We start from the raw sequence: 25603 nt of genomic DNA, 5'->3' as shown, positions 1-25603 counted from the left end.
AGATGAACTATGGAGCCCCACCCTGTCACATGGCACAAACTATTTTTAACTGGCACAGAAATGTCTCATATACAATATGTTTATTCATTAAAACTATTGACCTTTTTGTTAAAAGTATTTCATGTGAGTGAGAGGGTTGGGAGTTTATGCTGTAACAGTTTCATCCTATTTTATGTGAACACATAACATGGAAGGAAATCTCAAAGTAATGCAGTGATACATGGGTAATAATATAAATAGGGTGAGTGAGTGAGTTTTTGTTTACGCCACACTCAGCAGTATTCCAGCCATATGGCGTCAGTCTGTAAATAATAGAGTCTGGACCAGACAATCCACAGCATGAACAGCATGAACATCAATCTACGAATTGGGAACCGATGACGTGTCAACCAAGTCAGCGAGCCTGACCACCCGATCCCGTTAGTCTCCTCTTTTGACAGGCATGGGTTACTAAAGATCAATTCTGACACTGAATTTCATGGGTATAAATGAATATTTATTGACCTCTCTGTCCTTGTCCGGGGACAAATGCTTAGTCTCTGAATATATATAATTTAAAAAAAAAAAAAATAATTCCACTTAAATTGAAAAGGAGCCCCAGTGAAAAGGGAGACCTGGACCTGAGGAAATCTAGACTTGCTTCAATTGGAGCTTTCTGTTTGTAGAAAGGGCTGGCCGGAAGGGGAAATAATACAGTGGAAAGACTGTGAGACAGACTTGCCTTAAAGTTGGTTCCTGGTGCAACAGGACAACTCAAATATCCTCTACACTTCCTGGAGACAATAATCATTTACATTGTTGTCTCATCTGCTTGGATTAATTTTGAATAGGGTCACATGCCTTACTTGGTCTGGAATAGTGCTGCATTTTAAAGAATATGTCTGTGGATGGATTTAAACCAGTGAATAAACATCAAATTGTAAACATTTCCTTTATTAAGTAACTCAGTACAGTAAAATATGGAATGGATGACCATTTCTAAAGTATGCTACCTTGGAGAATGGTATTGGTGCCATTGTACAAAGCGATCTTATAGATTTTATGATCGAAACTCCCATACTTTAACACTGACCTATGAGTGAGTGAGTATGGTTTTACCCGCTTTTTAGCAATATTCCAGCAATATCACGGCGGGGGACACCAGAAATGGGCTTCACACATTGTACCCATGTGGGGATTCGAACCCGGGTCTTCGGCGTGACGAGCGAACGCTGACCTATGAGAATAGTAGTACTAAGATCGCTTTGTACAATGACACCATGGTAAATAATCCATGCGTAAATCAATTAGATGTAGATGTTATTGATCACCTGTCATTTATTCATATTGATTTGTAACACTCTACTGACTACAAATTATCATCATGACCTTTACTAATTCAAGGTCAGCTTTTTGATCGGAGATGTTAGTACAGCGTCAACTTTGGTCGTTGCACCGAACTTATCCTTGCATGATTCGTAACATGATCATTGGAGTTAGGTTGATTGCCTGATCACCCCACCATGCTGTCTCCTCGACACACAAACCCAATAACGTTTTCCTGACTCCTACTCTACACATGACTTGCTGCACTGGTTTCCACCATACATCAGATTACAGGGCCAGTTCTTGACAGATTGAATGTGATTGGTTTTCCGATTAACCTGTTAACTGCTTTCATTTGTCTATAGGACTTTCAAGCTATATGTTGATTCAGATGTCTCGTCAGTGTGTGTGTGTTGTAAAGAGGTCACAGTTTAATATCAAAGCAGGTTTAGAATGTATTGTTGATGGTTTAATAGCTCACCTTATAAAACAGAAGCTAAGTGGTTTATTTTGCTTCTTGTCATCGTTAGTGTCAGTGTTTAATGAAATTTGTGTTCATTGTTAGATTAGATGATAATTTCTTACATGAATGCTTTTGATATAACAATAGACATAGCTATCCACTTAAGTTATCTTATATTTCAACAAGTCTTGAGATGTATGTTGGTTGTTGTTGGGGGTTGTAGGGTAACGTAATGGTTAAAGCATATACTCCTCATGGGTGTAAAAGTCTCAAAGTGTTTGGTGATTGTGGTTGTATTTGGGATTGTGGGGTAAACCTTTGTGTTCCCTTGGCCACTTATATAGTGTTATTACATTCTGCAAGTTCTATACCATGCTAGGCTAGTCTATATAGGTGTTCAGATTTCAGATTCTGTTTGACTCCAAAAGCTTCAGAATATAGTAACTTCAACACCACTGCTTACATTACATAGGAATACATTCCTAACAACAAATTATTACTAAAAACAATATCATCAAATTCTACTGAATCTACAGAAACAATGTAATACTGCCATATGAAGTACCAACTACTTTAACAAATCTGTCAGCATTAATGATCTGTTGAATACATTCCTGACAACTAATTATTGTTAAAAAACAATGTTATGAATTTCTACTAAATCTACAGACACATTGTAGTACTGTCAGATGCTACTTTATTTTTAAGGACATAATACTGCATGTTATTCTCAAGTTATTAATTTTGTTTAGTGACAAATTCTATTGTGGATGTCGAAGCATGGTCTTCGCTTGACATGATACAATGAATAAAACCCAAGCTCTCCTCAAACCCTTAACAACAGATGGACAACTACGTGACTACTCTATTATCCTAGCAATTTGCTGACATGACAGATAGTTGGTTAAACAGCAAAATGACCACAAATACGGTAATTGATACAATGTTACACATGCATGTTAAGTTAGGCATGCAGATAATTGTTGTACAGGTGGGCTTATCTCATATAATCTAGCCTGAAGGAATCTGAGTCTAGTGTGTACCTCTTCGGTTGGAATGTGAAGGGTTTGTTGCCTTGTCCACTCACCTGAAATACTACCTCCAATAATGTCAGGTGCCTGAAATCCTTGTGTAAGCATGCCATCAGCGAAAAACAAAAGATTTTCGAGTGCTTATTGTTCTGAAAGATAAACGTAAGAATTACAACCATAATCTGGCACTTATATCAAAGTACTGCTGTGTTGAGCTTGGCTTATCGGTTAATGGTCGGTTTATGGTTTATTGAAACATTTCTTGGCTGGTTTTATTATAGAAGTCATTTTAGATCAACAATTCGGCAGTATCGGTAAAGCAGGACATCCACTTATAACCACTCGTGCATAATATGGCCAAACACATCCTTTCCAAATTCAGCTCTTCCCTCCTGTGTTAAATGTCATTTTCCTACTGCTGTGTTTAGGGAATGGAGGACTTATTTGTATGTGTTGTATACTAACATACAGAAACAGATTCTGACATAAGTTCAACAAGTCAACAGCTTGTTTGGGACTAGTTTGTATGTAACATTTTGAGCACTCAGCTAGTCCTTTTAGATTTTCACTAGTCACGTGACAAGCTGACAGGTTTTCAAACCGTGGAAATGTACTTTGGAGGACATCGCCAAAATGCATCACAGCACTCTGGTTTTGATGTGTCTGTGGAATTGTTCCTGGAGATCTAGACAACACTGAAGTGGAAGTTCAAGTGGCCTACCTTGATTGAGGCATGGTTAGAATAGCACATTACCTTTTAGAATGGTTTGGAAGTGCTCATCGGAGGTGTTTCATCTGTATAACTGAATTTAGATCAACACATTGAGATTGACTCTTTGATCTAAACACCAATGCTAGAACTGCCATTGAATTTGAGTGGAAGGACACAGTATTGGTGTTTTAGCTTCATTGATGACTTAATTCTCACTGGATGCTGTTTCCATTCAAGAATTAGAACTTTCAGGTGCACCCTCTGTTGGAAGTGTTGTTCGTTGTTACCAATGGATCCAGTCCCATTGAGGACAGCGTGAGATTTCCCTAAATATTCATGGATAAATGAATGAAACTGGTGAAAGTCATTGACTTGTGAAATTGTCAGATTATGACACAAAGATTCAATGTGCGGATTTAGAATTATTAGGATATGTTTTATTAGGGATTTATTAAAGACTACAATTATTTTATCATTCATGCCACAGTGATGGATTTATTCATATTAATGGGAACTCTGTGCTTGTGTCAATAATTATTTTGTATCAATTTTCCATTCAGGTCTCTGAACATTACACATGGTATTAGAGTACCTGCTTGAACCACTAATTAGAAAGTGTGCACTTAGTGAATGAGAGGTGACAATAGACGGGCCCCAATAGACTAGTCTCTTAGTGACTTCAAGGTTTGTAAAGTGGATAATCCAGTGGATCAATATGTGATGTATTTGGAGACATTGATGACAGGTGTTCAGTAGGTAGAGTTTGTTGTTTTTAACGCCACACTCAGCATTATTCCTGCTATATGGCGTCAGTACGTAGAGACACAATGCAATTATATTATCTGGGTGACTGAACACTTACAATGTCAACTCCGTTATTGACTTACTTAAAGCAGGGCCTAATGTTTTCCTTCATCTGTGTCGTCATTGATGTCCATTCAATGGAGCTGTGGTTTCAGTGTACCTGAATTTACTTACCTGCTATTTGCTTGTCACGTTCTCCATTCAGTATCTGATAATGTTGACATGATATTGTTGACACAAGGCTGTTAACATTAAGTACCTGTCAAATGCTTCCCACCACAACATATGACTGTCTTGTAATGGACATAACCATCTAGTGATTGATAGATCTCTAAGGTTATATATTCTGAACCCTTGCAGAAAGTCATTAGTTTTAAGCTGGGTAGTATGAGAGTATTTCAAAACTGTTTATTATAATATTTCCTTAACCAGTGGGAGACAGTACAGTCTTGTGGGTGGTATGACAAATGTTCAGTATTGTGCAATACTTAGGAATACATTATTACATATGTCAAGGGGTTTACAGACATGCAAACCTTGCAAAAATGAAGCTGTGCACCAACAGTTCAAGAACTATGGAGTATTGTTGTCTGTGGATTCTTGGATAATATGAGACACTTGCAAGTATATGTAAAGAGTTTTGACCTCTCAGTGTGAACAGGGATGGGAGAAAATTATTGATGTAGAAGATTTTATGCTGTCATCTTACTTTGTGAATGAACATGAAACTGTATCATTGATCAGGACTTGAAAAACATATTGAATGAGTTCTTTAGTGCGAGATCATCAAAGACCTATGAATGATCCACTGGAAAGGTTCAGTGCTTGTACCTGTATATGGAATACCTGTGGGTTTGTTCACTGTTGAAAGCCTGACTCGTATCAGCTTGGATAATATCATTAGGTTGATATTGACACCAGTTGATGTTATATATGAGATTCTAGGCTTCATTCATAAGTCTTATGTTATTTGTTGCTGTTTTCTTATCTACATGTGTGACAAGGTGCATGAATGTTTTTCCTGTCACACATGTCAATACAGTAATTCACACCACCCTGTGTTTTGATCCAGATCTAGACTGCATGTTTTGTGTAATGTTTTGTAAAGGATTGTCACCTAAGATCCTTTGATTTAGATTTGTATAAGAAGTGTTTATCATTTATTTCCAATGTACACACAGATCTTTTACCTCCAGATTTATCATATATCCATATATAAAAACATGCTGAAATTGTGAAAAGTCATGATGTGAATTTAATACACCTCAACATCCATCCCAGAGTGTATAGAGTGGTTTAGTGTACTGTGGCGTAAGCCTTGTTATGTAATCATAGATTAGAGGGCTGCATTGGAATTTCATGATTAGAGTTGACCTCGCAACCATCAGGCCTCGAGCTAACACAGAATATTTGATGCCTTGAGCTTTCCTATCTCAGTAAAGCAAATCCTATTGCCTTATGACTGTGGAAAGTTGAAGATTGTGTTAGTTTGAGTTACACTTAAAGTTGATTTACTTTCATACCGATGGACGAAATGGGAATGAGTGCAAATCAGAAGAATGTTTTTTACAATATTTTTTTCTGATTACATATTATTGACTCTATGGAATGTGATTAATATCTCCGAAGTTGTTCACATTTTTTGGGTTAGCCTTGAGGAAAGTATGATCACATGTTTAGTTACATCAATATTTTTTTAGTTAAATTTTGTCACCGAAGGGCAAAATATACACAGAGTTGGATGCAAATTAGATGCAAATGTTTTTGTTAGTTATTGATATTATTTTAATCAATATTGTCCTAATACTTTTTCAAGTACTGTAGTCTTAAATGCAATGCGAGGTGTATTTAAAAAAAAATGATGTGATTTCTTTAAATGTCTTTGTTATGCATACATGACATCTTTTGTGTCCTATGAAGGAGAATTGGTTGGGAACATTTGAACTTGTTGAGTACTTTTATTACAATTTAATGTGTTGCTGTAGCCATTATGCCTCTCTAGCTTGGAACTGTCTTCATTTGGGCCAAGTGTTATGTCATGTGTAAAGCGATCGTAGAAATTATGTGTTTCAAGGGATCAGACTAAATCTATCATGCGTTGACATAGACATTATTTTGAACTTTTATCTTTTCTGGTGAAGTGAAGGATTAAAATCAGCAAGCCTGTGTTAACCCTAATGCTATTCCCAGCGTTTCTGTACATTTCATTGTGATTGTGAAAATATTGAAGTTTCAAGTCAAATACACCACTGGCCAGTTGAGGTCATAGTAGGTTGGTAAGGACCTCATTTCACTGTGATGAGAACATTACCCAGATCATGAAATTGCTCTCAAAGGACCTGTTGTGAACAATGGAGGAGAACATTCCCTCACCTATGGCATCCCTGAATTTGATAGACTTTTTCCGATCCTCTCTCCGGAGACATAGAAGGTAATACTTCCACCAATGCACATCCCATTACACAGGAACTGTGGGAAATATTGTTTATTGATGCTGATTGAGTGTCAGACGGGATTTATTCATCGCAGTTACAGTTGTCAAAATTACTACCAGCTCCAGCAGCTTCAATTGTCCAATCTTGCTTTTTGTGCCCACCAGGATCTGTCTGCTTCAGCCGACCACTGACATGGTTTCTATGCACAAAAAGTTTTATTTTGAAATATTTTTGTTGACATTACTCTGTTATGGGGTATTCGAGTGGAACTAAAACTACTCATCACCTTTCATGGTTTGTGGGTTAAAAGGTTTTTCTTGATGTCTCCCACCAAGGTATGACTGGAAGGTTGCTAAAGGCAGTATGAACAGTATTTACTTATTCTCTTGGTTTGAGTTGTTTGTATTTAGATCTTTTGTTGTGACTTGTTCAATTTTGTGTGTTTGTTGTTTAAAATGTTGAATATTCCAGCTATATGAAGGTGGTCTATAAATAATTGAGCCTGGATTAGATAATCCAGTGATCAACAGCATCAGCATCGATCTCTGCTATTGGAATATGACATGCATCAAATGACAAGCATGGTTTACTGAAGACCGATTCTCAGTCAGTTTTTAACATGTAGTCTTGTTTAATTACTACAGTATAATTATGTTATGATCACATTGCTGCTTCAGTGTCAAGAGTCTTATGTAGACTTAGATAACTTCTATCTGTGGTTGATGGACATTTTGATAGATGCACAGCTGCTGATACATCTAAAGGGACAAAATCATTATTACCAGTATTTTGTTTAAATCACCGTTTGTGGATTTAGTGTTGGTAGAAAGGCATCGGTGCCAGTGTAGGATAGTCCATCAGCTCAGTTCAGGTGCTGACAAACCATTGTACTCTGGCTTAGTCTGGGCTTCAAACAATGACCAGCAGACCCTGGTGCAGCCAAGGGACACAACTCTGCAAAGAAAGTTGTAAAACTTGACCTTTTGTTATGGCCAATGCTATTGTTAATGCTAATAAATGTTAATGCCAAGGAATATTTATTTCCATGGTCTCAGTGTCAGTGAAGAATGTTGAACATTGCTGAGTGTTCTTGAGACGAGGTAACTGAATAAATTTAATATTATTATATGGTCTCTGGTGTGTGATTCATTGGTCTTCCTTTTCAGGAAATAATTGAATGTTCAGAAAGCGTGTATAGGTAATCACAACCTGACAAAATGTTGATCAGCCATGTTGTCTGGTCATTACTTGCACAACAAAACTGCCACAGACACAATTTTATATGTTGAACCACATGTTCAAAGTGAATCATATTTGCTAATGAAAGGAATTTATTCCAGTCAATCCTCCTGAAAGCTTTATTATCTTATTCCAGTAAAAAGGAACTCCAGCGGTCTAAGACTCTGCCAGTGATTGATGTGAGCCACATCCTGCCAGTCACCTCCAGCAACAGTCTCAAGGTCACGGACAACACATCCATCAGGAAGTACTCTGCACCAGGGGAGATAACTGAGACATGCAGTAGAGATGATTCTAACAGTTCTGGTAGGTCAAAATTGTCCGTTTTCCACATGAAAAAATTACTGGCAAAAATGACATTAGGCCTCACCAATGTAATTCCTTGCTTACAGACCAGGGTGCCATTGTATGAAATGATATCTCAAGAAAGGAAATTGTAACTCCCATTCCCATTGACAATCATAGTGTTAAGGTTATTTGTACAATGAACCCTACCTGCCAAATATATTTATTGTTTTTACTCTGTAATGGGAAATAATTATGATGTAAAATATACAGGTACATAGTGAGTGAATTTTAATGGGCTGTTCAGTGTTGAAAAATGCCTGCAAACCTTAACTGCAAGTAGCAGCTGAATATAGACAATACTTGACAAGGTGGACTCTTGGAGATTTGTTCTTGTAGTTGAAGGGCATTGTCCTTGTACTCTGTAGACCTTGATTATTGGATATAACAGTTTTCTTGATGGCAAGAATTACACCTCATGGTCATATTTGATTGCTACAAGAGAACAGCTCTGCTATCACCTATGAGATTGAGTTTCACATCCATCTGAGAAGCCATTATATATCAGAACCAGACCTACCTTTGTGGGCTTCTCAGAAGCATTATTGAGTACATTCATTGCCAGGCTAGGACTGCTGTCTACACAGTGGCAGGCTGAAGAAAACCATTCTTTCCTGACTCTAACAATCAGACATTTCTGGTCAGCCCATGCCTTCCAATACATAAGGGTCAACCAGTTGATGATTTGGAAACTTGAATTTGATAAAAAAAATCCCTAAACAGTATGAATATTATTTGTCCTTCAGATTTATGAAAAATAATCACTCATTGCTAGATCTGCTAATGTGTTTTAAATTGTTTGGCATGTCCTTTAAAAGAAAATGTGTAATTTTTGTTGACTGAAAAATTATTTTGTAAATGTGACCGGACCTCGGAGTGTCTTGACAGTTGCTTCCAAGAGCCCGTACTACCGCCTAAACAACTATTTATTTGTCATGAAGGCCAGTCAACCCTTTTACAGTAATAAATCTCGGCGAGAAGTCATAATAGAACCGAGACTGTTGTCCTGGTATCTTCAAATCTGAATCTCACTAAATGTGTAGACTCCATTCAATTCCATGAAGTAGCAGAAGTCATGATCCTCGCATCATCGGAACTTGGCCAGTCTGAAGAAACAGAATACTGGAGCTCTGGGCATGCATGTACTGCATGTCTGGTAATGAGGATCAATAGACTCTGGAGACTTGATGGAACTGGGCCAGTCATGTTCAGGCAGACTGACAAATGTAAAACATGATATCATCATCACCACTTTCCTATTTCCCAAGCCGCTAATTAAGGTGTATACTCTAGAGCACTGACCTGTTAAAAGGTCCTTGGTGAGTGAAACGTTGACATAGATGTGCCATTTTAGAGGCACCACAACAGATTCCTGGAAACTGCTTTCCTAACTACATTTCCTGTGTGCAGATACTGTTACCCTGTTGCAGGAAACTCAACATATCAGGAGCCTCAGAATTAATTTGAAATACCTGTTTTCACTTGAAAAATAATATATACTGCCAATATGGAGGATTAGAATTGGTTCAGACATTGTCTTTTTTTGGTCAAAGACAGGAAGGAGCAAGGTTTTTAACTGATGGCAGGGTCTTGTTATGCATGGTATTTTTTTGTGAACTCATAAACTAGGTTGTTTGTAGTGTTGGGAATTGGTTGAAATCTCACAATTGATTACCAACGAGAAATCATCGAAAATAATTGGTTATCGTCATTTCTCAGATTTTTCTATTCAGGTTGTTATTGCAGATATGTATAACATGATGCAACTTGCTACTTTAAAGTGATGACTAATATATCATGAACATTAACTATTCAGAGTCTTCAACTATTATTAAGTCATGACTTTTCAGTTATTGAAGTGAGTTTTCTAAGAATTAACACATTTTCAGGCCCTGACAACTTCGAATATATGTTCCATGACAAGAGTTTCAAAGACTAAAACAGTAGTTCCAAAATTGTTTGTGTTCGATTATGAGAAAATGTGATCCATTGCTTGGTTTTTGTCACTGCGACCAATCTTCGATTATTTCAATTAATCAGAACACCACTAGTTGTTTGTAAGTTTGTTGTCCAGTAAACTGCATTTAGACATGACTGCACTGTCTACATATCGATATGTATTGGACACAGAGGGTTCTAGAAAAAGGATACGACTGTAACTCAGTTCTGGTTATGGAATTCCGAATTTATTTATGTGTCATTATGAATTTTAAGAAATGACACCCAAATCAACAAAATTTTATCATATTCTCATGTTGTAGTCAAGTGGTACGTGGGTTTATTGTCAAGGCTGTTGTTACGACCATGTTCAGGGTGTCAAGTTTTATATCTGATCTGAGGCAGGAGAGAACAAACCAAGTCTAAATGTTTATCAAGTGGTAATATTTGAGATTGATGGGAAACAGGGATGTTCTCTTGTTTTTAATTGTCTGTGTGTTTATTGTTTATTAGAATGGTACAGGTATCCGTTAGAAGTGGTTCTCAGCAACCCATGCTTGTTGTAAAGGATATTGATGGGATCATCATTGTATTATCAGGCCAAGACTATCATTTGTATTGCTGGAATATTGCAAAGTGTGGAGTTAAACAGCAAACATAATAACAATATTGTTTAAAAAATGGCGTTTCTAAAATGGCATTGTGTATTTCATAGCTTTTGGCCGTGGGAGCCGTTCCAATTAACACTTATCAGAGGGGTACACAAAGTTCGCAGTCTAGACTACCAGTTGTCCGACTTCCATTTTTGTGGAAGCCGCGGTGGCTGAGCGGGTCTAGACGTCTGACTTTGTGTGCTGGCAATTAGGTGCCTGACTCTTGAGTGTGTGGGTTCAAATCCTGGATGGGACTCAATCCCAAAAGTACTTGAATCTGTACTTTACGAAGAAAGTGTAATCCCAAATATAACATGTTAAATATTGTTTATAGTCTAATATGCATTGGGTGTCATTGTGGATTGTTGCTACAGTTTGACTGGCCCAGATTACCTCTGTGCTGCCATGACAACATGCAGGCCCAGTTCTCAAGTATGTGAGCAAATGGCTTTTCAATTTAAGTAAAAATCCTGACTGGCGTATGCTGAAGATTTGATGAAATTGGCTAACAAATAGCTTTTATTCCATTTAGTTTGTTTATGAATCATATATGATGTAAATTGCTTGGAGTGGCCCTTAACTAGTTGAAGCAGTCGAGGTAAGCCGATATGTGTCCTTCTTGGAAACGCCTTTCTGACACAAATGTAGCTGTCTGTCTTTTCTCTGAATCATGCCAAAGAGAATTTTGGACCAATCCATCAGATTCTATAAGAGCTGCCATGATGATTTTTGTCTATTTTGATTTTGTCTATATTGACATCCTTTTCCTCTGAGTGTAATCTGTGTAATCTTCAGTTCTATGCTCTATTGGACCTGTTGTAAGTTTTGAATAAGTTGTAAGTCTAATATCATTGGGAGATTCAACTAACATCAAATAAGGTGAAGCTTTGTGGACAACTAAGTAATTCTGATATAATGCAGCAGCTGAGTGAGTGAGTGATAGTGTGAGGGAGCTATTGAATGTACAAGTGAATGTGTGAGCGAGTGAATATGTGTGAGTGAATATGTGTGAGTGAGTGAATATGTGAGCGAGTGAATATGTGTGAGCGAGTGAATATGTGTGAGTGAATATGTGAGCGAGTGAATATGTGTGAGTGAATGTGTGAGTGAGTGAATATGTATGAGTGAATATGAATTTATGCTTTGAACTATGTGAGTGACTGAGTGAGTGAGTTTGGTTTTACGCCACTTTTAGCAATATTCCATTAATATCATGGCAGGGGACATCAGAAATGGGCTTAACACACACTGTACCCATGTGGGGAATCAAACCCGGGTCTTTGGCATGATGAACGAATGCTTTATCCACTAGGCTAGCCCACTTCCCCTTTAAACTATGTACTGATGCAGGTTAGTCACCAGTATAGAAAAACTGTGTGTCCTTTTCCTAGTACTACAGCGAAGGTGAGGATTAGATGGTCACAATGTCCCTGGTGGTGGTTGGTGTTCATGCTATCCACCACTGGTTTGCCGGGAAGGGTTGTTATTATCTCCAGACCACTGTAATGTCGCTGGATTGTTTCTCGCCAGGACATGAATCGGCTGTCACTCACACTGCAAGGTCAGGTACAGCCTCATCAACCTCGGTTAATTTGAATGATGAAGGCAGAGCTGTATCACATGCAGATGTTTGGATAGCCTATCCCACAGTCCCTGAACCATATTATTTTCCTACTGCCTAGCCCGCCCTAAAATTCTAGAACCCTAAATGAAGCAAGTCTAGATTTCCTCATGTTCAGGATTTACAATCTCACTGATTCTCCTTTTCAATTTGAATGGTTGTTGCTATGAATATTATATATATTCAGAGACTAAACATTAGGCTAGTGTTTGGAATTCGGCATTTCCTCCCATTCAATGGTGTATATCGTCTCTCCATTATGACAGTAGTTTGATGTGATTATAATATTCCTGCGATAGAAGACAAAATCTCCCATACTGTGTAGTTGTATCACTTTTAGTTATTCAGAATTAAGCATGTTTCTTTCAATGACATGTCGTTTCTCCATTGTGACAGTATTTTGATCATGATAAACCACCTTTGAAGGAAGACAAAATGTACTTTGTACCATGTACCTAGATTGTTACATCACATTCAAAAACATGTGTTGCTCTTGTCAGAGTGAACGTTTTGAAACATCAGAATTTATGAACATCAAATTCATACAAGTAGACAAAAACTGTTTGAATGACAGTTTGAATAATTATTCTGAAAACCTGTTTTTGAAGGAAATGTTCTTGTCAACATGGAATACCATGTCGGTGACAGATGACAAGACAGGTTATTGACACCGTGCAGAAATATGTGAAGCAATGCCCTGAACATAGTTATACAGCAGTCAGCAACATATTGATTCAGACTTGTTAATCTCATCCTGTATTGGTACACCACAACTCTTGTTTTCCAATATAACCTGGCTACACTTGTGTAGTGTAGGCTGCACCTGTCATGACTGAATATATAGTCTGTGACATTCTAGCCTGATGTGTTGGAGCAGACGTATCTAGTCTGCTGTGTTGTAGCAGACATATCTAGCCTGATGTGTTGTAGCAGACGTATCTAGTCTGCTGTATTTAGCCTCATTCTATGCCTAAGAATAGATTTTTTTTAATAAAAAGCCTAACCCTAACAATAACCCTAACCCTAACCCCTTAACCTAACCCTAAACCCTCGAAAACATAATCCTAATAAATAGAATACATTTCAAGCGGGGGTTACGGACGGAACACTTGCCAACATATCTAGTCTGATCTTATGGCAGACATGCTGTATTGCTTCATGGTAGTGTCAGATGATACAACACCAGTTGGCTACATCTCATCCAGTGTGAAATAGAGAATGGACATGTTTGACTTGCCTTGTTATGACAGACAGACATTTCAAATCTGGCTGCTGAACTGGCAATAAGTATAACAAGTATATTGCTGATCCAAACGGTGCTTATTTTGTCCAGTCGATTCAAGAAGTTGCTATCCTATTGATACTGTCTGCATGTCTGCCAGAATCTCACAACTTTTATTCCAAGGATGAATTAGGCTTGGTAGATATGTCTGGCGCTTGTCCCAAGATTACAGCACCAAGGGGGCAAGGAGGACAGACGCTTGGACAAGACTAAAACGGAGTCCATGTCAAGTAGAGGCTTTCCAAGATAGCCAAATAATCATTACTGCAATACTGACAAGGCGCTGGTTTAGGAACTAATGGAATGATGATGCATGTAAATCTTGTCATACATCCTTCCTTCTAAGTGTTGGTATGAGAGACTTTTTACAAGACAAATACTTAATTCCTTGGGATGATGGGGTAACCTAGTGGTTAAAGTGTTTGCTCATCACACCAATGACATGAGTTCAGTTCCAGACATGGGTACAGTATGTGAAGTCCATGTCTGGGGTCTTCTGCCATGATATTATTCATGATGTGGTGTACCAAAGTCACTCATTTATTTCAAATAAAATATACTACTCCACTTTTGATAAGATCAACAAATAGGTCGGATATGTTTAAATATTCACTTGACATGTTATGAGAATTAGTTTTGTGGATTGTAGATACAAATATCCATATGAATGTGATTTGGGTTATTATGTCAAGAATCCTGTTGTCAAGGCTGCGTATATGGTTGAACATGACATGGTCTCTTCCTAAATCACTCGATACATAAACCACTCTTTTATCATTTGTTTTGTAGATTATCTGATTTTCCTGTGCTGTTTTCCCAAATCTGTTTTAATTGTTGATTTAATCTTTTAAAAAAGTAATCACAAACAGTATTTTGAATGAAATCATATTCCACTGTACCATTTTTACTTTAATTTCATGTATTTGTATGCAAAAATATGAAAATAATTAATAACTGAAATAAGATAATGTGAAAAGAAACTCAAAGTTTTGCAAAATATCAATGTAACTAAATATATAAAAATAAAAAATAAAACAAAAACAAAATGACATTCTTTTTTTCTTTTGATTTAGTACCAAAAACTCAGGAATCGAAGCATTAGAACAAGGATGAAAGTATTACAAAAATCCATTTTGCTACATAGTTCTTGCTGGTCATTCAGAAGAAAGCCAATACAGCTGTCTGGGAACCAGGTCAAAGGAACACACAGGCACATATTAGCCATCAGGAGAACAGCAGCTCTCCTGTAATGACAGACTCTTGTCGACTTGCTTGACTGAGATGAGACTATCACCAACTAGTATGTTCTTAAGTGTAGAAAATCATTCACCTTGCTCAAGGCAGGGACTAATTACCAATAATCTTTTGATGAAGGAGATGCTAATTAATGCAATGAGTCCATTCAGATATTGTGAAACTCCACACCTGTGAAAATAATGAAGACAAGGTTTGCTCTGCAAATAACAAGACACAAAAATTGGTGTGTGTCTCTGTTGGAATCCGTTACAGTTTGCTCTGCTGAGATGTGCCCAGACCACATAATCATGCTCAGCTATGCCTTCTGGATGAAACTGAAGATTGTGCAGGATGGGGTTGCACAAGTATAAGATCAATCACTTTGATTTACCAGACTTGTGTTCAGGAATCGTAAGGTCAACAATGCTATAGTTTCTTCTTATTTTGAAGGTAATCCAGTAATGCCAATCAACTCGACATCAGCGTGTATATATAGCTTTTGTCAATGTGGATCAGAATAGAAGGGATGAAAATAACTTTTCCCATCATGAGTATCAATCAGTTTTAGTGGTTGTGTCACATGTACAATAGAGGTTTGTTCTTTAGTTAAATTGAGTAATCAGAAAAACAAATTTGTGTTTGGGTAGAGTTCAGCAGGATTGGATACACGAGCTGAATGACATGGGATTGTAGGAATTGGGTTCCTTACTTGTTGGAAGAGATGATTGCAGAAGAGATAGGGACCTAAAAGGAAAATACAAAGTGAGAGGAGCAATTTGATGAGATGATAAATGATCATTTTTTATCTGCACCTTTGACCTTGAACTTGCGTTTCTGTCTCTTTTTTACTCATGGCCTGGAGTTTGTTCTCTAACAAGAAACTTGCATAACATAGCAGCTTCACAAATATCACAGTCTATTCTGCTTGTTAAATTAGGTAGTATATGCAGATACCAATATCACTACAAGCTTCCCTTCATCAGATGGTTTATGCAAGTACCAAGATTACTACAGGCTCGTCTTGCATAGGTAGTTTATGCAGGTACCAAGATTACTACTGGCTTCTCTTGGTCAGGTGGTATATTCAGGTAACAAGGTCACTGTAAGCATCTCTTGGTCAGGTGGTATATGCAGGTAACAAGATCACTGTAAGCTTCTCTTGGTCAGGTGGTATATGCAGGTAACAGGATCACTGCAAGCTTCTCTTGGTCAGGTTGTATATTCAGGTAACAAGATCACTGTAAGCATCTCTTTGTCAAGGTTGTATATGCAGGTAACAAGGTCACTGTAAGCTTCTCTTGGTCAAGGTTGTATATGCAGGTAACAAGATCACTGCAACCTTCTCTTGGTTAGGTAGTTTATGCAGGTACCAAGAGATGGGGTTGCACAAGTATAAGATCAATCACTTTGATTTACCAGACTTGTGTTCAGGAATCGTGAAGGTCAACAATGCTATAGTTTCTTCTTATTTTGAAGGTAATCCAGTAATGCCAATCAACTCGACATCAGCGTGTATATATAGCTTTTGTCAATGTGGATCAGAATAGAAGGGATGAAAATAACTTTTCCCATCATGAGTATCAATCAGTTTTAGTGGTTGTGTCACATGTACAATAGAGGTTTGTTCTTTAGTTAAATTGAGTAATCAGAAAAACAAATTTGTGTTTGGGTAGAGTTCAGCAGGATTGGATACACGAGCTGAATGACATGGGATTGTAGGAATTGGGTTCCTTACTTGTTGGAAGAGATGATTGCAGAAGAGATAGGGACCTAAAAGGAAAATACAAAGTGAGAGGAGCAATTTGATGAGATGATAAATGATCATTTTTTATCTGCACCTTTGACCTTGAACTTGCATTTCTGTTTCTTTTTTAATCATGGCCTGGAGTTTGTTCTCTAACAAGAAACTTGCATAACATAGCAGCTTCACAAATATCACAGTCTATTCTGCTTGTTAAATTAGGTAGTATATGCAGATACCAATATCACTACAAGCTTCCCTTCATCAGATGGTTTATGCAAGTACCAAGATTACTACAGGCTCGTCTTGCATAGGTAGTTTATGCAGGTACCAAGATTACTACTGGCTTCTCTTGGTCAGGTGGTATATTCAGGTAACAAGATCACTGCAACCTTCTCTTGGTTAGGTAGTTTATGCAGGTAACAAGTTCACTGCAACCTTCTCTTGGTTAGGTGGTATATGCAGGTAACAAGATCACTGCAACCTTCTCTTGGTTAGGTGGTATATGCAGGTAACAAGATCACTGCAACCTTCTCTTGTTCAAGGTAGTTTATGCAGGTAACAAGTTCACTGCAACCTTCTCTTGGTTAGGTGGTATATGCAGGTAACAAGATCACTGCAACCTTCTCTTGGTTAGGTGGTATATGCAGGTAACAAGATCACTGCAACCTTCTCTTGGTCAGATGGTATATGCAGGTAACAAGTTCACTGCAACCTTCTCTTGGTCAGATGGTATATGCAGGTAACAAGATCACTGCAACCTTCTCTTGTTCAAGGTAGTTTATGCAGGTACCAAGAATGCTAGAGCAGTTGAAGGACTTGCTTGTTAAGGGTTCACTTCCCAGCATGATGTGTGAGTACCTGTCCCCAGTTTTGCTGGAGTATTGATGAAATTCATACTTTCAAACCATATACTTTCACACTCAAATTCTGTATTTAACAGAACACTCTGGACGAAGTCGTGAGCGTGATCATCGAAAACTGCAGCTTAGAAGTGAAAGTGTGGATCGCAGGAAGAGTTTAAAACGAGGGGGATCTGCCAGGTCTCGCAGTAAGTGCCTAGTTCATCCTTTTACACTATATTTACTTGGTTTCCAGGTTTTATAAATGTCCCAAACAATCTTTTGCAGTGTTTTAAAAAAAAAATAGATGATAGGATGAGATGGTGATGTGGATGTCAACGATCATGAATCTCATACAGCAGCTTGTGTTGCATACCCCTAGGAGTTGAGAGCAGAATGCAAGTGCATGTTGATCAAATGACCAAGTATTACTACAAGCCACTCTTACTTCATTTTATATGGCTGGGATTTGGTGCATTCTAAATACTGTAAATCTTGAAATTAATGCGTCTCCAAATTAATGTGATTGCAGCCTAAAGTGCAACCCAATATCAATATGACTTCCCTTCAGGCCCAGTGGAATTATGTGCAGTGAAGTAGAGATGTAGTTAATCCTTTCCTTAATCCAACCTAACATTAATCCAGTTGAATAGCCAGTAGCACAGCTTATTAGCTCAGAGTAGAGTACTTCCACAAAAACATGTTTAAGACAATAAAAAAACTTTTCACTGATTGGCATGTTGAGAGGAAGCCATGAAGGCAGACAACAAGACAGAGGCTGAAGATATGAGGATATGTGTGACACAGTGCACTTCGTTGTGTTTGCCTGTGATTCAGTCCCAGAAAATGTGACATATGGGTGGTGTATGTCTGGGTTTGCTGGAATACGCATCGATACCTTGTAGAACACCAGTATGCTTTGCTCTTGACCACAGCAATGACAACTGATTTGCATATTCTAGTGTTTGCTCAGTAAACTGTGATGTGGAATAGTTTATGGTATAAGCATAAAAATGGTATTAGTATCTATACTGAAACGTCGCTGTTATACAATAAAGAACTTGATCATCCATAAAGACTTGTCATTCTTATTAGTTACAACTTTTAGAATGCCTCTCAAACAGTTCTCATGAACCCCTTAACCTTGTCTCATGAACCCCTTTACCTTGTCTCATGAACCGCTTTGTCTTGTCTCATGAACCCCTTCACCTTGTCTCATGAACCCCTTCACCTGGTCTCATGAACCCCTTCACCTTGTCTCATGAACCCCTTCACCTTGTCTCATGAACCCCTTCACCTTGTCTCATGAACCCCTTCACCTGGTCTCATGAACCCCTTCACCTGGTCTCATGAACCCCTTCACCTGTCTCATGAACCCCTTCACCTGGTTCATGAGACCCCCTTCACCTGTCTCATGAACCCCTTCACCTTGTCTCATGAACCCCTTCACCTGGTCTTGTCACCTGGTCTCATGAACCCCTTCACCTGGTCTCATGAACCCCTTCACCTGGTCTCATGAACCCCTTCACCTGGTCTCATGAACCCCTTCACCTGGTCTCATGAACCCCTTCACCTGGTCTCATGAACCCCTTCACCTGGTCTCATGAACCCCTTCACCTGCTCTCATGAACCCCTTCACCTGGTCTCATGAACCCCTTCACTCATGAACCCTTTCACCTTGTCTCATGAACTCCTTCACCTGGTCTCATGAACATGAACCCTTCACCTTGTCTCATGAACCCCTTCACCTTGTCTCATGTCTCACCTTTGTCTCATGAACCCTTCACCTTGTCTCATGAACCCTTTCACCTTGTCTCATGAACCCACCTGGTCTCATGAACCCTTCACCTTGTCTCATGAACCCCTTCACCTTTGGTCCTTCATGAACCCCTTCACCTTTGTCTCATGAACCCCTTCACCTTGTCTCATGAACCCCTTCACCTTGTCTCATGAACCTTGTCTCATCTTCACCTTGTCTCATGAACCCCTTCACCTTGTCTCATGAACCCTTCACCTTGAACCCTTTACCTTGTCTCATGAACCCCCTTCACCTTGTCTCATGAACCCCTTCACCCTGTCTCATGAACCCTTCACCCTTGTCTCATGAACCCCTTCACCCTGTCTCATGAACCCTTCACCCTCCTCATGAACCCCTTCTCACCTTGCATGAACCTTGTCTTGCTTTACCTCAGGTATGTATTGTCGAAACACATAAACATATGTACATGCTTACCCGAGGTGTTAATTGTCTGTACTATGTGATTACATGTCTCAAAACTGACAGTATTGTAAATGTATTGACAAGTAAACTGGCCAACAATGTGATGTTCAGTTGTCACACAACTTGCAGTGGATGGGAAAGACATTTGTTATCCAGGGGAAATAACTCTTGGTATCTTGCTTGACAACAAGAAGTCATTTCCCACCAGTTGCTCAATTGTAACATTAGAATATAATAAAATTCAGACTCTGTTCCCACAACTCAAGAAGGTTCTAAATTGGTATAAATAGACTCAATATGTCAAAAGAAAGATAGTTAACACAAAGCAGACAAAAAAAGATTAGGCTCATGACAGCAGTAACTGATTGAAGCATTCTTAAAATCTCTGAGAACCTTCTAATGCCTCATGCAGTGGAAAGTTGAAGAGATCCTGAAGTAATGTATGTCATCACTATCAAGGAATTATGTTGATGATGCTGCCACCCAATGTGTGCCTCCTTAAGCTGACAGGAAGTGGGTATTCCCTTATGCCTTGTACATAGAGCCAAAGGCCATACAGAAATACACAGAGTGTTTTCTAAAGATATCTTTGGTAAAGTACGGCGCCCCTTTGGCAGTCTAGACTCGTTAAAACAACATTCAGACTATATGGATATTACATTTAGTGGTGGCACGAGAAAGTGAATATTTGTCCTAGGGGTATTTAACACAGTTTCCTTGTATCTAAGATAACTTCCAAATATGCATCTGTAGTCGAGTCAAGAGAAAATGTGCTTCTCAGAACATGATACAAAGTATATTAAAACTCATATAAGCTCAAAACAATATATTGTTTGTATAATGTACAGGTAGTCTATAAATGTACATTTACAGTCTACAAATTAACCCAGTTCATTTTTAAAAAAAATTGCTAAGAAACAGTGTTAGCTTGTAATATACCTCAAATGAACTTTGTCCCAAATGATGTTTTTTACTTTATCAAAGACATAAACATTAAACATGAATTGTTGAGTCTTTTATTAATGAAAATTTAGTTTGGCCTTGTAGCACTTCAATGTTAATATCTTAAATCGTTCAGTGTTTAAAGATGTTACTGCACTAGTATCTTTATGAAATGATTTTGTTTTAAGTGTCTTTAGGAAAGTGAATTTGTTACCATGTATGCCCTGTTGCCATGGTAGCTGATTAATTGATGTCGCCAAGGCCATCATTGCCCTTCCTTTAAGGGTTGTAGTACGGTACATTATCTCACGGATAACAAGATTATATACAAGATGGGAGATAACATCCCATAATTTCAGGTTTAGACTGAATGTCATTTTTGTACTTGTCCAGTTACAGCAAGTAAGTGTGGTGTCAGTCTGTTGGCGACACTGACAATGTACACTTGCAACATAAACACCTTATTATCTACACAATGCTAAATTCTGAAGATTAATTTTTATATTATTTTCTTTGGCTTCTTCACTAAGGCTAGCAGTATTCAGTATTTATGTTGTTAATATTTACAACAACAATAAAAAGAAGAAAATATTTTTCAGGGATAATTTTAGATTAAATAATAATAAAAACAACAACTCTTAGCCTAAATTTTGACGTAGAAATAATAAAATTAAAATTGTTTGTTTTTGTGTAACATGGTAGGAGTAGGAGTTTGTCGAAGAGTTTATGTTTGATTTCACAATCACCTGCTGTATATCTAATTTATTCTTGTAGATAATCTTCATGATGCGGCCAAATAATTTCTAGTCATAAATTGGATCGATGCTTTTCAACAAAACATACTTCTCATATATGTGCTTATTTCTTGAATTTCTTCTGCTAGATACATATACAGTTGTGAATGGAAATTTACTACAGCAGGAAATCTAGGGAAAAACTGAAAAGAAGACATGTTATTGTGGAAGGAGGTTTAGTTAATGATTTGTTTACATGTGTATAATGTGCCAGCTGAAAGCCGTACAACTGCCATGTGTGTAACATTGACACCATGCCAAACAGCTTGGTGATATCACATACAAGACTGTGGGATTAAAGTAATATCACTGTGGTATATGAGCCCCTGTGTAAACTCCCCTGTTATATGGGCCCTTGTGTGAATTACCTCTGTGATAGATGAGTCCCTGCGTAAGCTTTATTGTAGTATATGGTATATGAGCCATTATGTAAGCTACACCATGGTATATGAGTTCCTGTGTAAGCTACACCATGGTATATGAGTTCCTGTGTAAGCTACACCATGGTATATGAGTCCCTGTGAAAGCTACACCATGGTATATGAGTCCCAGTGAAAGCTACACCGTGGTATATGAGTCCCTGTGTAAGCTACACTGTGGTATATGAGTCCCTGTGTAAGCTACACCATGGTATATGAATCCCTGTGAAAGCTACACTGTGGTATATGAGTTCCTGTGTAAGCTACACCATGGTATATGAGTTCCTGTGTAAGCTGCACTATGGTATATGAGTCCCTGTGTAAGCTACACTGTGGTATATGAGTCCCTGTGTAAGCTACACCATGGTATATGAATCCCTGTGAAAGCTACACCATGGTATATGAGTTCCTGTGAAAGCATGGTATAGTCCCTGTGTAAGCTGCACCATGGTATATGAGTCCCTGAAGCTACCTGTGTATATGAGTTCCTGTGTAAGCTACACCATGGTATATGAGTCCCTGTGTAAGCTACACTGTGGTATATGAGTCCCTGTGTAAGCTGCACCATGGTATATGAATCCCTGTGAAAGCTACACCATGGTATATGATTCCCTGTGTAAGCTGCACCATGGTATATGAATCCCTGTGAAAGCTACACCATGGTATATGATTCCCTGTGTAAGCTGCACCATGGTATATGAATCCCTGTGAAAGCTACATCGTGGTATATGAGTCCCTGTGTAAGTTACACCATGGTATATGAGTCCCTGTGTAAGCTGCACCATGGTATATGAGTCCCTGTGTAAGCTACACCATGGTATATGAGTCCTCAATCTCTACTGTGGTATATGAGTGTTGTATAACTTGCTATATAAGTCTCTGTGTGAGTTATACCACAGTATAACTGTGCCCCTGTGTCACAACTCTGCTGTGGGAATATACCCCCTGTTACAGGGCTACCTCTCAGTGGTTGCTGTGGGAATATAACCCCTTAATACAGGGCTACCTCTCAGCGGTTGCTGGGGGTAATGAGCAGCTCAGAGCTGCATTGTTTGCAGGGCTCACTTCAGGCCTTCTCAGTGTACACAGTTACAATAGCCTACCTGCTATTGATAGATTAATGATTTATTGCAGGTATTTGTTGTAAGCAGTTGCAAAAACCTAGAAGGTGAAGGCTGGGTATTTGACCTTTTGCCACATTTTGGCTTAATGCATTTTTTGACTGTCTAAGTGTATTGTGTTTTACCTGCATGGGTTTCGTTCAAACAAGAAACAGTCTGGTGTGACATGTGTTCATACCTGCCTAAACCTTCTCTCATGTGATAAAAGAACAATGACTGGGTAACATGGGGTTGATACGGCTGTCATTTATTTTTAGAATAAATGTTACTTTTCAATTTGATGTGAAATTGTATTTTGGAGGTTTAAATTTATATGTTTGTTGACAATTCAGTATTTATGTGCCCCAGAGAATATTTCATTTAGCACTTTCATGGCTAATTTGTATATATTATGTGATTCACTTATTACTGTTTTCTGATAAGCTGATATGCTGTTCAAAATAGGTAAAGGGTCATACTTTCATTATGTGACAGATTAACAATAGCACTATGAAAGAAGCTTAGGTGATCCTTAACTTGTTTGAGCAGTTTATGTCAAAACTGTCATTGATAAATACATGTACAACTGTACTCTACGTCAGAACAACTGACCAATCAGGTCTAGTCTTTCATATAATTTCATCAATATGTTTACTATTCGAAGATGTTGAATAAAAGACCAATCTATCAATCACCTTGAACAGTTAAAGTACTTGTTTCCTGTTCTAGTGATGTTTCCGGGCTGAGTCTGATTATAGGTCAAGTTTCAGGGTTATGTCACGATCATGCAGCTTCCCAACGGAACTGTCAACCCACTCACAGATGTTGACAACACACATGAGTGGACAGACAGACTCCGGACATGATGATGAATAAAGATGACCCAGGTCAGCTGTGGAGACAATTCAGAGTGTGTGAGACTCAGTGGGTATGGTTGAGGATGGTTGAATGATGGACGTAGACAGGGGTAGCCACGGTGAATACATCAGACGGTTTGGGATTTTATGATGGAGACAGTTTGATTATTGGGAATAACAAATGGCATAGTGTGTCGTGAGTACTTCCCATTGAGCAGATGGGTCTGTTGAACTGATGGCTATCATGATTCAAGTTGTACAGAGTTGTGGGACGTGCTAACAAACATGGACTAAAGAGAACACAGGATTCATTCAGTGAAGTGTGCATTAAACAGACACTTAGAATTCCTATCAGGTGTGTGTCCAGACAAAAACGTAAAAGTGCTGCTTTCAGAGTCTAGATGTAAGCGTGACAATATGATATGGGCATGATTCAATGCATGTCTTGTTATGACAACAGAATAGACCCAATACTAGATCTTGATGAGCGAGGGCCATCTGCTGAAAGTAAATAGTTCATTCAATTACTTTTGTCAGTGTTCTCATTGGACACTTGGGACGATATATTTCATGTTCATTGTAAGATTCATACCCTTTCAGTGTGTGGTGATGACATAGTTGCACTGGCGTATCATTTCTCATCCTATATTGCCTCCGTTCAATACTCATTTCTCTCAACGTAATATCCAGGTAATGTTACATCTATGAGCAAGTTTACATCACTCTAGGGTATTTCATCCCATGATCAGAATCATCATCAGTGTTGCCAGAATGGTCTAAATGATAATGACTTGGCCGACTTGATCAGAACTCAGACAGCGTCACCCAAAGGACACTCGGAGGAAAGAAAACAAGAACGAAATCTGTCATGATTCTAGTTGTCCGTCTAGGAGGAAAACGATCTGACTTGATTGCGTGATCCCCACTCTGGACTTTTTGCTCCTCTCTAAACGATTGATCTATGGTCTATTGATCCCTGACAAAGCACTGGGGGTGTTTTATGTGAACGACACAATGGAGACAGGACTTATAGCTGGTGTTGGTAGCAGTACCTGTACGGGTGGTCAGTTTTATTAACCTTCAATGAGATGACCCTTTGCTGTGCCCCCACTCCAACTAAATGCTTTCAAAGGATTCGAAGTGTGGACAGAACGTCATGTTTATGGAAGCTATGATCTGTCGGATAAAGCAAGCGGAATGAATTGCCTAAACATGATATCAGTTTTGCGGAGTTGTTGCAGCACTGAGGAGACCTAAGTCAACAAAAGAGACAGGTGTCGTTTGTCACCAGGACAGGATTATTGGAAAATTAGTTGAATCGCTTAGGTAACGAGATTGTTAATGTGATGCTAACGAGGAGGAGACTCGAGGGCACTGTCGGCTTCGGAAAGTGCAAATCCCCATTTCAGTTGCGTGAATGAGGGTGGAACGATATCTCATTCAGGTCTTGACTAGGTGTGTGTGATCCCAATTCTCTAAAACCAACCTGTGGAACATTTGGACATGAAATATAACTAGTACTACTTGGTGACTGTCAACAAAACAGTGCTCAGGGAGACATTTACAACAATTAGTGCCATGAGACAGGCATGTTGGATAATAAGCCATATATATATCTTATAT

General features: G+C 38.4%; 1 protein-coding gene across 1 annotated transcript in view; it reads left to right on the top strand.

Annotated features, from left to right (window-relative positions):
• LOC124278019 (ankyrin repeat and fibronectin type-III domain-containing protein 1-like) overlaps positions 1 to 25603 on the top strand; it is a 182884-nt gene that overhangs the window by 78378 nt on the left and 78903 nt on the right. Inside the window, 2 exon segments of the mRNA XM_046713754.1 lie at positions 8126 to 8295; positions 17749 to 17856. Coding sequence (XP_046569710.1) covers positions 8126 to 8295; positions 17749 to 17856 — 278 coding nt within the window.

Source organism: Haliotis rubra, unplaced genomic scaffold (genome assembly GCF_003918875.1).
Source record: "Haliotis rubra isolate DU_JTF1 unplaced genomic scaffold, ASM391887v1 Scf23, whole genome shotgun sequence".
Taxonomy (NCBI): domain Eukaryota; kingdom Metazoa; phylum Mollusca; class Gastropoda; order Lepetellida; family Haliotidae; genus Haliotis; species Haliotis rubra.
This window is presented reverse-complemented; position numbering and strand designations above follow the sequence as displayed.